Genomic DNA, 16,445 nt, shown 5'->3' on the forward strand with positions numbered 1-16,445 from the left:
ACGCACACACTTACATGTTGACATCCAGATTTAGATACCTTAAACTGGAATTGATTCCCACTCTTAAGTTTACATGGCAACACCAACCTTCTGAAGAGCCTATCTCTGCTCATTTGCCATGTAGAGACCTAGAAGAGTAGTTCAGAGGAGACTCCTAACTTTTAGGTTCCTAAGTTTAGATAAGATGAATCCCATGATGAGCAGTACTTTTCCGATGTGCCAGATGATTCACCTAAAACCTATAAAACAGTATTCTACCTCAAATATTGGCAGCTGAAGGTTAACGGAGTTTGTGGTGCAGGAGTATACAAGAGAATCTCATTTATGGCAGAGTCCTGACTGTACTTCAGTTCATAAGTGGACTACTTTTCATTCCTATACTGGATATACATACAACAAAAAATAACCTAGCTAGCAGTTTCTGCAGCTGCATTTTATAATATGCAGTTCTCAGCAGAGAAATGTTAAATATAAAAGGTGTGAGCACATAGCTGAGAGGAGTTGACAAGAGGATGGCAGGGCTGGGAAAGAGATTTTGACAAGTGGGCAGACAGGAACGTCATGAGCTCCAACAAATAAATGCAGTGCCCTCTACCTGGATGCATTCAAAAGACCAAATAACGCATTTTAAGTGTTTGATTCAGGTCCCTAAAGACAGATTTGGTGCCATTTAAGATGCCCTGAAGCATCCTTTCAGGCCTCCAGCTGTAGCTTCAGAAAGGCGGAGATCTCAAGAAGGTCTATGTCAGATCTGTCCTCCCCTTGCAGAGGTTTTGGATACCATAGAACATCTCAAAAGCACTAGTTGTCTATGATAAGGGCCCTGAGTCAGACCTTAAATGCTTTTCTTTCTCAAAATTCCTTCTGAGCATCATATTAAAAAAAAAAAAGATTGATTGTTCCTTGCCTTGTCTGCTGGCAGAGTGAAGAGTTACTGTAAAAGAAATGTGTAACCCAGCACACAGAAACAAGATTTTCTCCATTGTCTCATGCAAACAGTGGCAGAATTGCTACTAACGTAAGCATAGATCAACACCCAGGAGCGAAGGGAACACAGCAGTGAAAATTGCTAAATTGTGAAAATCCCAAGTAAGCCTGAAGAACCAGCTCTTCTGCCTGACCAGCATGGTGGCTGGACCACTTTTAAAGAGCAGATTATATTGGTTAGTCTGTGATAAACTCTAAGAGCTCTAGTCTTTCACAAGGACCCCAGATGCAGCATATGAATGTATCTGGTCCAAAGAGCAATTATCAAACAGAAATAAGGGCACAATTCAGCTATTGTTACTTTTGGTGCATTCAGAGTATTTTAAAGCTTATTTTTCCCCTCTTCTCCCACCAATGTCCTACTGGATTATACTCCCCCCACCAATGCCCTGCTTTGTTGCTGGTTTATCACTACTTACACACTACAAATGTGTTTTGGATAAACTGAATTACAGTTTGAACCCTATCTTGAAGCAGGCGCCTTTAAACACAGCCCCTTGTGCTGCTCAGTGCCTTGGTACGGCTGTGCTGACCCTTTCTCTGGAATGGTAGACAGCAGAGACAGATCACGACAGAGAGAAATAATTATTTCTGACAGGGATTTGAACCAGACATTGCAAATGGTACCTCCGTGACAATTATTTCTGCCTGGCTTTTTCCTAGAGGGGTTACATATGAAGACAGATTTGATACAAGGGACCACCTTTACTGCAGCTTGGCTCAGCTGGTCTCTGGTGGAGCCTGGTCCCAGCCCAGATTGTTGCTGAGCTCATAAAATATATTTTAAAATTCCTGGGTTTTCCCAGTTCTGTCATTTTTCAGCCTCCTAAGCACTGAGATATGTAAATTGAAAAGGCTGCATTAGAGAAAGTAAATATTTATGAGCACAGTGGAACAGCGCTTTAACTTCTGGATGTGTCCGTTTGTCAAGTGCTGCAGCGCTCAGAGGCTGTAAGTTATCACTCGAAAAAGTGTTGGGCCTTGGATAATAGCTTAGAAGAGGTCTTTTCAGGGGGCAGATTACAAGATTTATCGTTATCAGTAATGCTAAAGAGAAAACCTGTAAGAGAGGAGCACCTTGTCACGCCAGGGAAGTTTGTGCTCCCACATAGGAGGAGTTGAGTATAGAGCCACGTAGCTGGGAGGACACCAGGCTGGCTGTGATCCTCTCCTGACGGGTGGATCTCTTGACCCACCTGCCTTCAAGCCTCCATGCCCTTAATATTACAAAAGCTGATTATTGTTAGGGAAGTATTTTCACAGCTCATTTAGGGTCCAGCACACCGAAGTATTTCAGAAGTGGCGCGGGAGAGAACAGTGCCAGCTGTGACCTTCAGACACATCCCATTATCAGACCAAGTTTTCCAGCTCACTGCTAAGCTTCTACTGTCACCTTTCAAACTTTGCCAAAGGTTGCCGGCTTGTGCTGAAAATGTCCATGTTGGGTACTTACCTAATAGTGAAATTTTCTGGAAAGGGAGAGCTAATTTATTTTTCTCTTAAGATTTAAGAAAGAAATGCCCTTTTTTATCAGTATTTTGCATGGGAAAATCAGCATGGTGTTGGGGATGGACATTGTATCGCTTTCCAGAAAGTTTCCCTGCATTTCTCCAGCTGGAAAAAAAAAAATAATAATAAAAGAAATGTTAAGATCTGGTTATACTTTAGCAGGTAAATTACCCAAAAATCCCATCTTTACTGAGACTTCTCAATCTCAAAGCAGAACAGGACCAGACAAAACTTTCCCTGCTCTTTCTCCAGTCTTCTGTGAAATTTTGTACGGGTATGCAGACCTGTGAGATAACTGTCCCAGTCAGTCAGAAATACCCACACTCATGGCTGGAGGAGAAAATGAAGCAACTCACCTAGGATACAAAAGAAATTGGAAAAGGAAGGGAAGGGAGAATGCAAGGGAAGGGAAAAGGGTTGATGGTGTTAGGTCAGGCCAAGAGCTTCATCACACAGGTAAGAGGGGAGGGAATTTTAAGCAAGGACCAGGGTAAGTGGGGACAAATGTGAGGTCAGAAAATAAGGACCAGGACACAGGAAAAAAAAGGCTAGAGGTAGATCAGGCAAAGAGGGTCACAGGAGAGGTGGGAGAGGAGCAGTTTCAAAGAAGGAGAGATGGGGAAGTCAGAGGAGAGAGGGTGGCAGCAGGGTTCACTAATAACATGGAGATAATGGCAGGTTATGATTGGGGCTGGGGAACATCCATAAGGATCCAGGCCAAGTAGGGCTTGATATTTTACTGGGAAAAAGAAGCCAGGAGACAAAAACTAGCAGCCATAGAAACCTACCAAGACAAAAGACAGAAAAAGGAAGCTAAACTGATGGGCTGGAATAATCTCAGACCCCAAGCTCCTTTCACCATGGGTCTTGGGACTCCTTTTAACAGTAAGTCCCATTGTAAACACTGACTTAAATGTGATACTTTGGTCTCCTGTTCTCCCACATAACAGAGATGGAGAAAGAGGGGGGCATTCCTTAGCTTCCACAACTAACCCTATAAATTACATATATGATTTCATACTTGATGCCTACTAGGTGTGTTTTTTTCAGACATGTCTACCAGAGCTTTTATAAAGGTGTGTTTGATAAATTACAGCTTCGCTGCCTCTCCCCGTCTGCTCGCTGCTAATTTAACACCTCCTGGATTGCTTTTCCACAGGCTCTACAGGAAGAGATTAATGTTTCTGGTAGTAAAATAAAAGTGAGTTACCTGAGCAGTCGCACAGCTGGCTACAAATCAGTCCTGAGGATCAGCATGACCCACCCCACCATCCCCTTCAACCTCATGAAAGTCCACCTCATGGTGGCCGTCGAGGGACGCCTGTTCAGAAAGTGGTTTGCAGCTGCTCCAGACCTGTCCTATTATTTCATTTGGGATAAGACAGACGTCTACAGCCAGAAGGTGTATGGACTCTCGGAAGCCTTTGGTAAGTGGCCCCAGGGCTTGTGGCTCTTTTTAGAAGCAGCTAAGTGGCAATGCACAGACCTTGTCCTAGATCGGTATGGTCCAACTGCTAATACATAAAATGGTCCCTGCTGGTTCACTGCTGTTTCCTTGGAGAGGATGGGGCCCAGCTGTTCAGACAGCACACATTTCCCCAACAGATGAATACTTATCTGTTCGCTGGCTCATGGCCCAGCAGATATATCCTGAGCTGCTACCATCATATTCATACAGAAGGAATGAACTGGGACCAGAGGCGTTTGTCTGCCTCTCACCTATAGTCAAAAGCTGTCAACACTGCTTTGAAAGAAATCCCTAGAACTGAGCCCTGATCTCTACTCCTCCTTGTGCCTGACCTTCAGGATTGCTCTAATCTTAGTTTCCCCTTTGTTACCCGTTCAAGAACGCCATCCCAAACTGGGGCGTGATGGTTTTCTCCCTTGTACCTTTGTGCATTCATTTCCATCTGCAAAAGACTGTCAGAAGCTGCAAGGCAGAGAATAGGAAGGCTCTGCACGCTCAATGATGGGCCACATCCCCAGCACCAAGCATTGTGGCCCGTGCCACCCACTCTAGAGGAGCAGGAGCTGAAGTCCCCGGTGGGGCAGGAATCTGCGCTGTGGATATATGCAGAGACACGCTTCATTCCTCTCCCCGCTGCCATCGCAGACTGCACCCAGCGAGCCCTGTGTGACGGTGCTGGAGGGAAGGGGGTACTTTGAGCGTATGGTGAGCAGAGGTGATGCAGGTCTGCGGTGATTGCTTCCCATCTGATCAACAAGCAGAGGACATTAAGTTGCAGATCTTCAAACCAGTCTAGTCTAGACCTTTCAGGCTGCCAAGGAAATGATATCAGCAAAATGGGAGAGATCCCAAATGAGCAAATAGAGCTCTTGTTGACAGAAGGGTCGTTTGCTGATGCCTCGTAGCCCAACTGAAGATAAGTCTCTTTAGAGGAGCTGTAGGGTGCCTTATTTTCTAGGAGGAGGAATAGATGCCTTCCTCATGCAGGCTTTCCCTTCCTCTCACCCGTGAATCCTGGAGTGCTCCATGATGCAGCTCTGCAGCCCCAGAGTACTCAGGCAGGTCTGAGGACAGCAGCATTCAGGCTTTCAATGATTCCCACCTCTAGAACAGTGAAAAATATCAAGCCTTCATTTCCTAAATAACATCTTCCTCTGATACTGTCTGATTCTGCAAAAGGCTATATTTGATGGAAGATCCTGAGTTCGCTTAGTATTCAGCACTTTTCAAGGAAGCTGGGAAACTTGTTAGATCAGACCTTTATTTTTATCTAGTAAAAAAAAATAAGAGCTATGTAATTACTTTCCATTTGTGTAGAACTTGCAGTTCTGCTCTGCTTCAGCTGCTAGCGCTGAAAAGATCAGGTAGGGCAGAAGAAAAGCAGACCAATGAAACTGGTCCTGCTTCTTCTGAGAAAACCATAAAGGAGTCATTATTCTGGCAAACCCATGATTTTCCTTCTACTGACATCATTTTACTCTTAAGCAACTCCAATGCGTTCAGCAGAGTTACTCCTGAAAGGGTGTGATTAGGCATCATGGCAAGCAAACCCTTTTCACATTAACAATGACCACAAGTCAACCTGGTCTAAGACTTCTGTCTCTGACGTACTTGCTGCCCCATGCCTTATTTGTATAAGACTTTACTTTCCAAGAAAGGCCTTGATTTTTAGCAAGTTCCTGATATGCAGTTGTTGATCACAGATAGCAGATAGGAGTAATGCTTCCATTTAGGAGTCCAGCAGTGGTTTACACTCTCGAATACTCATTGTTTTAAAATACATCTTTAAAACAGTGCCTTTTGAATATTTAGCACATTTGCCCAACATCTACAACTGTGTTGACCTTTTTAAATGCGGGATGGCCTTTAAAGAGAAAAGTATTAGGACTCTGTGTTGTGATGATGGCATTTTAAATGAAATTGTCAGTCACCTGTAGAAATGCTCTTACCCCTGCTCAGCTGAAACTCTGTGTGTGCTAACTGTGCATTTCTGGGTTACTAATCTGGGGAGGTCTTTTGTTTCTCTCTTGTTTGTAGTTTCAGTAGGTTATGAGTATGAATCCTGTCCTGACTTGATCCTGTGGGAGAAGAGGACAGCTGTGCTTCAGGGTTATGAAATTGATGCTTCCAAACTTGGAGGATGGACCCTGGACAAACACCATGCCCTCAACATACAAAGTGGTAGGTTGTAACACATAACAGGAATAATGCAATGTTGCAAGGACCAGTTGCTTCCTATTGCTAAGAATTCAAGAAAAAAAAAGGAAAGAAGCCTGACCAACACATGTACTCTCTCATGTATTTTGCTAACAAATTATTTCTAGTAACTTACATTTAGAAACAATTTGGTGTGTGTAAATGCAAAAGAAGCTGGCCATCATGAAGTAGTTCAGTGTCGTCATGTCTAACTTTGTAGTGTCTTAAAAGAAGGGTATTAACAAGGAAAATATTCCTAAAATAACAAAAAGGGGACCCTATTCAGATTGGACCTACCACTGAGCAAAAATCCACCCAGACTCATCCGCCAATGTGCAAGAGTACTTGCAGAAACGAGAAGCTTCATGGGTCATAAGGGAAAATGGAAGGTGCCAGAGTCCTTGAAGGCTGCTCAAGACTGCAGCAGGGAGGCTTGAAAGCTGATCAGAACACATCCAAAAGATGGAAGCACTGTGTCCCTCTGGATGATAGAAGTGGTATCCTCTAATTCAGCCCACATCACTGCTGAAAACGCTACACTTACAGGGAACATAAGCAGAGCTCCTCTAAAGCTTTGCAGATGAAACATTTCTCTAGAGAATGTGCCATGGTCTTCCTGTCCCTTATTTCTCCATGCTCTATGTCATTTCTTTTTTTACCTGGTAGGCTGCAAATTACAGGGCAAGGAGGGACAGAAAGGGCAGGTGAACATTCATGAGATGCTAAAAAGTGTATTTCATTCAAAGGTAAAGACAGTCTTGTTCTCCCTACATACTTTTGTTCTGCAGGAAATGTAATGGGTCTATAAAAAATACTTCAGATAAGGGGCTCGTCATTTGAAACCATCACAAAACAATACTATGAAAGATGATAAACCTCCTTGCTACTTGACAAATACCCCAGCTGGCATCCAGCATTGCCAGTTTGTGCTCCCTTTGGTCTCAGTTTCCCTGTCTCTCTTTAATGTCCTTATTACTGTTTTCTTTCTCTAGGCATCTTGCACAAAGGAAACGGGGAAAACCAGTTTATTTCCCAGCAGCCGCCTGTAATCGGAAGCATTATGGGCAACGGCCGCAGACGTAGCATTTCTTGTCCAAGCTGCAATGGTCTTGCAGATGGGAACAAACTCCTGGCTCCTGTTGCCCTAACATGTGGGTCTGATGGAAGTCTTTATGTTGGAGATTTCAACTACATCCGAAGGATCTTTCCCTCTGGCAATGTCACCAACATACTGGAGCTGAGGTACACTGTGCTGAATGTGGCCATTATAATTATGCCTTTAAGTTCTGCAGAAATCTTATGTACCCAAAAGGGAAATGAGCAAAATTCTTTAAAAAACCACAGCAAAACAGAAAAAAAGCTGTCCAGATTTGCCTCTTCTGCAACTGTGCTGACTTTGATTTACACCAGAGAAACACAGGCCTAACAAGTTCATCCAGAATTGAATCACACACCAAAAATATTGACACATTTCTGTGCTGCTAGATCAAACTGTGTTGACGTCTGCCTTTTCATGTTGTTAGAGACCAATGGGAATTCTTAAAATTAACAGTCAGCCTCTGAGATAACCTAAACTTGGAAGGACAGAGCACCGATGATAATATGTAGAGGTTAATCAGGACAGATGATCATTCATAATTAAGACAGGATGATCATTCTAGGTAGTCACAGACTGGCTTTTTCTAGTTGTTTTTTGGGGGACAAATGTATCAGCTCCCATCAGTTCCCAACTGAATAGCAGTGTCAGGGTGAACATACAGATGGATGAAAGTAAGTGAAGTATTTCCTTTTAACCCGAAATAACAAAGGGAAAAAAAATATTAGGAGAAATAGGTAGGATGGGGAAGGAACGTCCCTTAAAAACAAGGAAGGAGAGGGAAAAGTATAGATTTGTCACAAGTTCTGAGAAAATTAAATAGATTGTGACTGAATCAAAATTTCAAATTGACCTCACTGGGGATATATTTCCTATCTAAAATTTCCACAATGAATACAGTTACCCATTTCAAAGCACCAGGGCCTGATTCTGGCCTCTGCGTGGCCAGACAAGACTCACTCCAGGAAAGTCAGTAGAGTGAAATGAGTGTTTCTGAATGAGTCTTCTCTGCTTGAATGGCCTGACCTAAGGTCCTAAGAGGTCAATATGAGGTTAGCGTGGTAGGAAGGTTCACATTTCCATTTAACTCTCCAGATCTGGCCTGAAAATGAGAATCTTCCAGAAAGTAAGAAACTTCCTGCTCTACTCAGACTTAATGTCCTGGCTGCTGAGGACAAAAGTAAGGCTCTATTTCTGCAAGGACTGCCATGTGGAAGCTTACTAGACAGCTTCCTAGAGCAGCAGGGTCCCATACAGCATTGCTTTTTATTTCCATTTGCTCCACAAGGCCACAGGTAAAAATGAAAGAGCTGATCTGCAGGAAAATTGGTGCAAGATCCCATTAGTCCCTCATTTACAAACACACCACAGTCATTAGACCTTGATGAAGGTCTTATTTGGCACGCAGAACCATCGTCATATATCATGGTGTATGAGAAAAAAAATCCAGACAGCCATCACAAGGCTGGCACTTACAGATTAGCTGTCTTGGTATGCTCACAGGGCAACAAAGAAATCAGGAGGAGTCATTCAATTAGGAAGCCCACAATGAGATATTTGCAGTCACATCTCAGAGGGCTGGGGTACCTTTTGAGTAAATAAGCAAGAACCTGATTCTTGCTATTCTGTTACATGATATATGAGAACATAATATCTCTCATGTTTGTAAGGTGGGAAGCTGGGATAAATCTTCAGACCTGGTCCACGTTAAAGAATTTAATATTCTTCCAGTGCCAGAAAGTTATTTTAACGACCAAAGGTGAGATTTCCAGAAGAGCCTAGGTGATTTGGGGCCCAAATCCCATTGCAACTGAGTGGGATTAATATCTCATTCCCAGAAGTACAATTTTGAAAACCTGATCCCTGTTTCATTGTCAGTGGAAATACCAGACACAGCGGAGGTTTTGCAGAGTGTTTCCTCGTTGGAAAGGAGAAAATTGGAAGCCTTGACAGAGTGGCCTTGCTGGCTTTTGTGTAGAGCCACAGAGTTAAATTTACTCCAGAGTTAAATCTGCTGGAACGATTGCTGCTTCATCTGTGCAAACACTTAGGTTACTGGATCTAATAAACATTTCTTCACTCTGGTGTGCTATAAAGTAAGTGGGTTCGGATGCCGGCTGACTAAAAGCTATGGGGAAAAGCCATTGCTTTTGGACTAAATGGAGTTTGCTTGTGTCTTCTCAAATCAGCATCTCCTTGGAGATTAACACCCTCACTGTTTGGCTTTTGGGTTTTGTTTGGAGGGGTGTCTTGAGTGTAGCGTTCCGTTGCAGAGAGGAAAACAAATGTATTGTGGGTTGCAGATAACTGGAGCTGAGAATGTAACTAGACCCATGAAAAATGTCCAGCTCGGCATAATTTCAGTCCTCTGGGCTAGAGTTCATGAGGTTATGGCAATGAACTGCCACCCATAACTGTGCAACTGTTAAGTTACCTTTGTAAATCACAAAGTATTGCTTTGGCTGAGAGTGAAAAAAACTGTAAAGATATCTGCATCTACATATATTTAGCTCAGTACTGCTCTGAATTATAAAGTCTGTCTGGTCCTATCTCTTGCATAAGTGAATAACTCCAAGCAGGTGAGATCACACTTCCTTTGTGATATGCAGCGGTACGTAAGTGAGCTCACTGCCAAGTAATATCCAATATAAAATATATCAGTGTCATTCCAGCTAAGTCTTTATTTATTATTGCATTGTATGATACAGTTACTGTCAAGTTTTCAATCTGCTAATAATGCATCGAACTGAGCTGCTAACACCTCATTCTTTCTTCTATTCCCTGCTTTCCTGTCTTCTGTCAGAAATAAAGATTTCAGACATAGGTAAGCCAACCAGTGGAGAATTCTTATGCCGCTCCCTGTCTTGTTGCATGTTGTTACACAGTGAGCCACAAGTGCCATTTCCAGATGATTCAATAGCAAATGAAGCTGGCGTGATTAAAACTGGCGTAGGCAATCAGTCATCAGAACTGGGAGCCATTAATCACAGAGCAGAGTCGCGCAGACTTCTGCATGAGCTGTTATAGCTGTAGACAGGGGAAGTACAGACACGAGAAGCAGGGTAACAAGAGGAGGAGGGTAGAAGGAAAAATGGGTGGGAATTAACCAAGAAAGTAAAATGGGGACAGCGTCAGGGTACAGGTCACTGGAATAGCTAGGAAGAAAAAATAATTCTCATATGGTGAAATGTCTTCTTTTTGAGTTTTGGGGAGTGTAACAGGCGTAATGAAAGGCCATATGTACCCCAGCATCACCCGCTTAGGGAAGTAAGTTTTTGTAATTCTTTGTCAGTCTGAGCTCTTCACAGAGAGCCTTCGCATTATGTGAAAGTATGTCAGGCTCAGATAGGAGGTAGTGCAACTCAGAACCTTAGCCGGGAAATGCAATAAAAAGGAGAAAAAGTAATGACAAGAAAACAAGATGAAAGAGAGACTCCTAAATTGGAGCTTTGTCACTAAGAATATTTGTCATTTGGGTTCACTGGAGTTTCAGTGGGTTTGATCCAATCAGTTGCATTCAGGAAGATGTCAACCTCCTGTCACTGTCTGTGTTTGCAAGGACTTCTCTGGCTCTGACAAGTTTCCTCTCCTTCTCCCCGGTTGCTTTCTAAATTAGAAGCGTAGACTGTGGAGTTGGGATTTTTTTTTTGTTTGGTTTTCTTTTTGCATTTGGGATTGGGGATTTTTCTTGCTACGTGCTTTTTATTTACTGTTTTTTTGACTTCATAGAGGCTGTGCAAAACCACAAATGTTCGGTTTATCTGCATGCCTGGAAATGCAATGGAGTAGAAATGTTTTTTTTGTTTTATTGCCAGAACATTAATGAAGGGCTGAGCTTCCACGGCATAATGGACTGGCCCAAAGCATCTATTAGCAGGGCTGGGAGGTTGGTACACAAGACCTCTGCACTGACTGTCTTCATCAGGCTGAGTTCCAGCCCCCCAGCTCCTCTTTCACATCATTTGAAGGCAATAGAAAAACTCATTTCTCTTTGGAACAGCCCGGTTGTATCCTTAATGCCCTAGAAATACACAGCCACTAAGGTGCACCTGCTTTGACAGTGAAGGGCAGCAGCTGAATACCTGTTACAAGAAGAGGTTTTATATATGAAGGCAATAACTGAGTGACTGGCCACAAATGCTGCAGATGCCACCAGAGCCTTACGAAGTTGGCAGGGCTTCAGCCTTTAGGCAATTCCTAAAAACTAAGAAACAAAATGAAAGAAAGCCAAGACATGCCTGTTTCAGTGCAGTCCAAAGGGGACCAGTGAGGGAGGAAGGAGGTGAGGAGCTTTAGATGAAATATTCCCGTCTGTGACTACATTAAGGGAGTCATCCATGTGAGTTAGCATCTGTTCTGTGTCATTTGCCATAATACTTCTTGTTAGGAAGCTTCTTCGTTTCTGAGCCATAGGGAAATGAGTGGGTGTAGTCTTAGCTAAAGCTCCAGTGCTTTGAGCTCCAGAAGGTCCTAAGCTTGACACTGCTGACAGGCGACAGTTGCAAAGGGTGAGATCCACAGGACTGAATCTTAGAGGTTTGGAAAAGCTGCAATCCATATGCAAAAGCTTCCTTATTTCAGGGGGAAGGATTCCTCCCCGCCACGTAGCCTGTGGTGAGCTTGATCTCCAGAGGTTCTGGAGCTACCAACTACGAGGCTTGGCTCTACAGCACAGCGTAGTGTAGCCAAGGTCTAACTCTGCAACAGCCAAAATGCCTGCGTGTCAACATGGGGGATGTTAGCTAAGCCAAAAAGCGTCACCAAATTGTGATGCCTTCCAAGTTTACGCCCATCTGTCATTCAGTAATAGATTAACAGGAACTTACTCCAGCGTGTCTGTGTATGGACCTGTCTCGATGGGCTTATAGAAGCTAATGACTTTTTCCAAGCACAGCAATAATAATTCACAGTTAATTATCATTATCTTTTCTCTGCAGGAACATGGGGGGTGGCGAGGCGTTTCTGTATTTCAAATATGCAAAAAGTGGCCACACTGAAATATATTGTTCCTTTCTTGTTTCCATTCATACCTTAAAGAGGCAAATCTACAACTAGTGGCAAAGAGAGGTATCTCAGAAAACTGCCCTAGGATCGCATCAGAAGTCCTTTGCAGTGCCTGGGTTGGCTTATGGCATTGCTACGAAGTTTTATTATGCAGCCTGTGACACTAGAAGAGCTTTAGGCATCACACACAAACTGAAAACACTAAAAGACCAAGTGTAAATTCAGCTCGCTGCACTGTGTGGCCTCCTTATGTATTAATCTATTGAATGTCACCCAGGGAAAAAAAGACCAGTACCTCACACAAGCTATAATAAAATCCTCTGTTTGTGAGCTGCAGGGTGCTTAGCATGGAGCCATGGAAACACAGCCCCGCCGAACAAAAAACACTTGGCTGCAGGAATTCGGTAGTTCTTTAGTCACCAGCAAACGCATGTGGCCGGCAAGGCTCAGAGGGGAAGAGGGCAGTTAGCACAGAAAGTTTTGCGGAGGTGGTTTCATGTCCTTAAACAGAGACATCAGATCCAGAGAAGCCCCAGGGGTTTATTCGGATCAGCTGTTATGGGTAACTAACTTCGGTGTTGTGACTGCTCCTGTCTGTTGACCACAGTGGGAGCCAGAGCCATACTGTCAGCGTTAACAGGAGTTGTCCTTTAGAGGAGGTGGTAGATGCCCTTGCATTTGAGAAACTAAGATGCAGTTCATCTTGTAAGATAAATGTTGAAAATAAGTCAGACAAATCATACCCCAGGAGAAGCTATTTCTCTCCACTGCCTATAAAGGGAGGTAAGGCAGCCAGTTCAGTTGTAAGCAGCCACCTCGTAACCATTTAAAGCTTGGTGAGATGAATCCCCCGGCTTTGAACAGAAGGCAAGGACAAGGTGCAGTCTGCTGTGCTGACACATTATAGGTAACCTGCTGAAACCAGGGACCGTCTCCCTTTTCTCATCTTTATTCCGTAGGGACTGGCTTCCCACTCTGGAGCAGGAGGTTCCTTCCTCAGACTCCTCCAAAACATGGGCTCTGGACCCAAGGGGATAATACCAACCTCTGCTTAAAGCCTGTGCATCTATTACAGTACTACAGAAGCAAGCCACATGAGTGCCTATTCACCCAACTTTTTATCCCTTTCCTTCCTCATGCCTGTGTGTAAGAAGTCACATAAAGCATAAGCACTTTAAAATGGAGTTTGAATCTTTCAACATATCTGCAGAGATCCCCAAAAGGTGCTGGCACTATCCTGTCCAAATAATGAAAATGAAAAAAAGGGAAGGGACAGGGCAGTTGTATGGGACAGCCTATATGCAACCCCAAACAACTGGGATCACTGTGAACTTGGAAGATTTTCCTGTGCTTTCCCAGCGCATCACTGTGTCACAAGCATACAAGGAAGCAGTATCACCTCCATTTCACTTTGGCCTGCAGAACTTCTGCTTATGAAACTGTCCTTATTCCCAGTGACTACACCATCATGCCCACTAATACCCACTAAAGTGTCTGTTCTTGGCTAGGGACCAGCCCACCCCATCCCTGCAACTTTGGTTTGTTGCCTCAGGGGCTTAAAATATCAATGCAGTGCTCGGGGTTTCTTCTAAAAAACCTTAATAGCAAAAGGAACGATCTGAATGGGAAATCGGCTCTTCACTCACCACCCTTTTCTTGTGGTAGCAGTGTCAGTATGGGGGATAAATATTCTAAGACTACAAATACTGTAATTGATTAAGTCTTCTGAATAGTAAAAAGTCCTGTCTTTTGTTTTGGTGTGTTATCTAAGCAATGAGAGAGGATGAAAGGGAAAAAAAAAACATCTCTGCTTCGCCCCCGGCAGATTTATTTCAGTTGTTGTTCAGTTCAGTCCAATTTGCCACTTGGATTTGCCTATTGATTGTGGCTTTAAATAAAAAGCAAAGCCCCACTGTTCCCGGCTCTAGTGCTCATGCATTATCACAGATGAAGAGAAGCAGTTTGGGAACTTTTACATTACTAATGTATGTTTATTTAGCATCTCTCATCCTGAAGGATCTCAAAGTGTTAAACAAAAGCTCCAGTGTATAACACTATGCAATTCGTGCAAGGGCAGAGCGTGACACCTTCCCGGTACAGTGGTGAAGACTGTTGGCAAGGGGGGTAAATTCCAGCTTGACCATTTTTAACAGTTTGTATTTTTCCTTCCCTGCTCCAGAGCGTCCCAGGTTAAATACTCCATTGCCTAAGCCATCCCAGGGAGCCTTCCACCCACAAAAGCCCTATGCATGGAGCAGGGCATAGGAGAGCATGATAAAGAAGAGACCATGCTTAAGAAGTCTAGCCGATAAAAATGAACCAGCACTTCCTATCGCTCATGCAAGGCCATGCAGCAGAAAAAATATCATTTGTATTCGGGCTGCCCATACCATTAATAACATTAGATTTAGAAAAGTAACTGTGTGTCTTAGGAGAGCTTCACTATCAGCTCACCATGTGAAATCCAGACCCAAGTGACCCAAAATTTTAAGTGACCCAGGGTTATTACCGTCCCATGGGTAGTTTGACCAACGCAAGTTTCTACCTCTACCTCTTCCAAAACACATTTGCTAGTAAAGGTGCGTGTGCCTCTGTGGCATCCAGCTATGCAGAGGATTAAAATTTTAACCAGTCAGAGCTAATTTTTTAATGATTGTGAACTTTGAACTCATCTCTACTTTTTTGCGGCATCTATATTCAGGACCTCATTAATAAAACTAAAATTGGGTAACCAGCAGCTACTCAAAGTATTACATTAATACGGCAGTTTTTGACTCAGTCAGTAAATTTAGGTGGGGAATACCATTCAGCTTTCCTGCTGGATGAATGTTTTGCTTTTACCTGGTTCCCTGATCCATGGTTAAAAGTAACCAGGATTTGTTTCAGTGTCCATTCTACACAGGAGATGGGATTAGAAAATAGTTTAAGAACTCTCTCTTCCACTGAAGGTTGTAATCAATAATAAAATCCACCAGAGCGAGGCTATGAAATCCAAAAATAAATTACAGTGATAGTACTGGGAGAGGGGAGCAGGAACCTCTAGTTCTGCTATCATTTTTCTCCATCTTTGGGAAAGACATTTGCCTTTGCCCATCTGCAAATGGCCTGCTGTAAGACTCAGTGAAAGCTATCTGTGCTTTCCAGGCAAAGATGCTAAAGAATTGCAAAGTGCCATTAAAAATGTCCTCCTCTTGTCCACCTCCTATGCAAAATAGAGATTATGAACAGCTCAAAAGCTGACTGACATTCAGCTGGGCTTTGTTAGGACAGTCAGTGGAAAATGCAAGACCCTGATCAAAATGGATGATGGATTCCCACAGGTAACTTCTTCCACCAGGGCTGAAGCCACTTGCTTAGTGTGAGTGACATGCAGGTAAATGAAATAATACCCTACCAGCCTGCTGTCATTGGAAAGGAATACAGATGGAGACTGAACTGTCAGGCGGGAGCTGTCTTGAAGGTCAGAGCATTTTATTTAGCAAGAATCAGTGTCATTTGTGGAGATGAAATCTGTTCGGACTTAATAGGATAAATCACAAGGGATATTCCAGAATAAATCAGAAAGGCTTTTTTTTTTTTCCCCCAAAGTATTAAGTAATTTGAATGAAGAATCAACTTATGGCTTTTTAAAGCAGAGAATAATTCAGTAGTTTTTATGGGTCTGAAGAAGGGTTAATTTTCCTAACATAAAGGTTGAAGGAGAGAGGAAATTTCTTATTATGAGGGATAGAGTCAACTGTGATCGACACTCAGGTTTCTAACCACTTTCTCCTGGAACAATTCCACTAAGTGCAAAATTGTGAACTATGGCCTATACATTTAATATGAATTCTTGGGACGTGATGAGTTTGGACAGCTTGAATATCTGGAGAAAAGTAGAGACTTTTTCATACTGGTTCTAATTACTACTTAGCCTTTCTTAGAAGGAAGGAGACCTGTGTTCAGGCAGCGGGTGTTACAAGTTTAATCTGTTGGTTTCAGGCTTAGAACAGATGCAGCTCAATACACACTAGTAGCAAACACTTAATAAAAGAAGTTAATAAGTTTAGTATCTATATTAAACTATAGACAGAATCCTTGAAAGACAATTTTTTAAATTGTGTCTAAACTCATCCGGTTGTTTTTTCTGGCCAGTCCCATTGAATGCTTTCCATAAAGTGGATGCTAGTTTGTTCATTTCTTCAC

The 16,445-nt window shown here is 42.9% G+C and overlaps 1 protein-coding gene across 7 annotated transcripts in view; it reads left to right on the forward strand.

Moving 5' to 3' along the window:
• TENM4 (teneurin transmembrane protein 4) overlaps nt 1-16,445 on the forward strand; it is a 600,927-nt gene that overhangs the window by 522,915 nt on the left and 61,567 nt on the right. For 5 of the 7 annotated variants that reach the window (XM_069808531.1, XM_069808534.1, XM_069808532.1 and 2 more), the window contains 4 exons: nt 3,656-3,923; nt 6,002-6,145; nt 7,153-7,402; nt 10,060-10,080. In XM_069808531.1, the coding sequence (XP_069664632.1) occupies nt 3,656-3,923; nt 6,002-6,145; nt 7,153-7,402; nt 10,060-10,080 (683 nt within the window). The remainder of the gene's footprint in view (nt 1-3,655; nt 3,924-6,001; nt 6,146-7,152; nt 7,403-10,059; nt 10,081-16,445) is intronic. The other 2 variants (XM_069808533.1, XM_069808538.1) reach the window with 1 other exon arrangement.

The sequence above is a fragment of the Haliaeetus albicilla genome, chromosome 20 (assembly GCF_947461875.1).
Source record: "Haliaeetus albicilla chromosome 20, bHalAlb1.1, whole genome shotgun sequence".
NCBI classification, from domain to species: Eukaryota; Metazoa; Chordata; class Aves; order Accipitriformes; family Accipitridae; genus Haliaeetus; species Haliaeetus albicilla.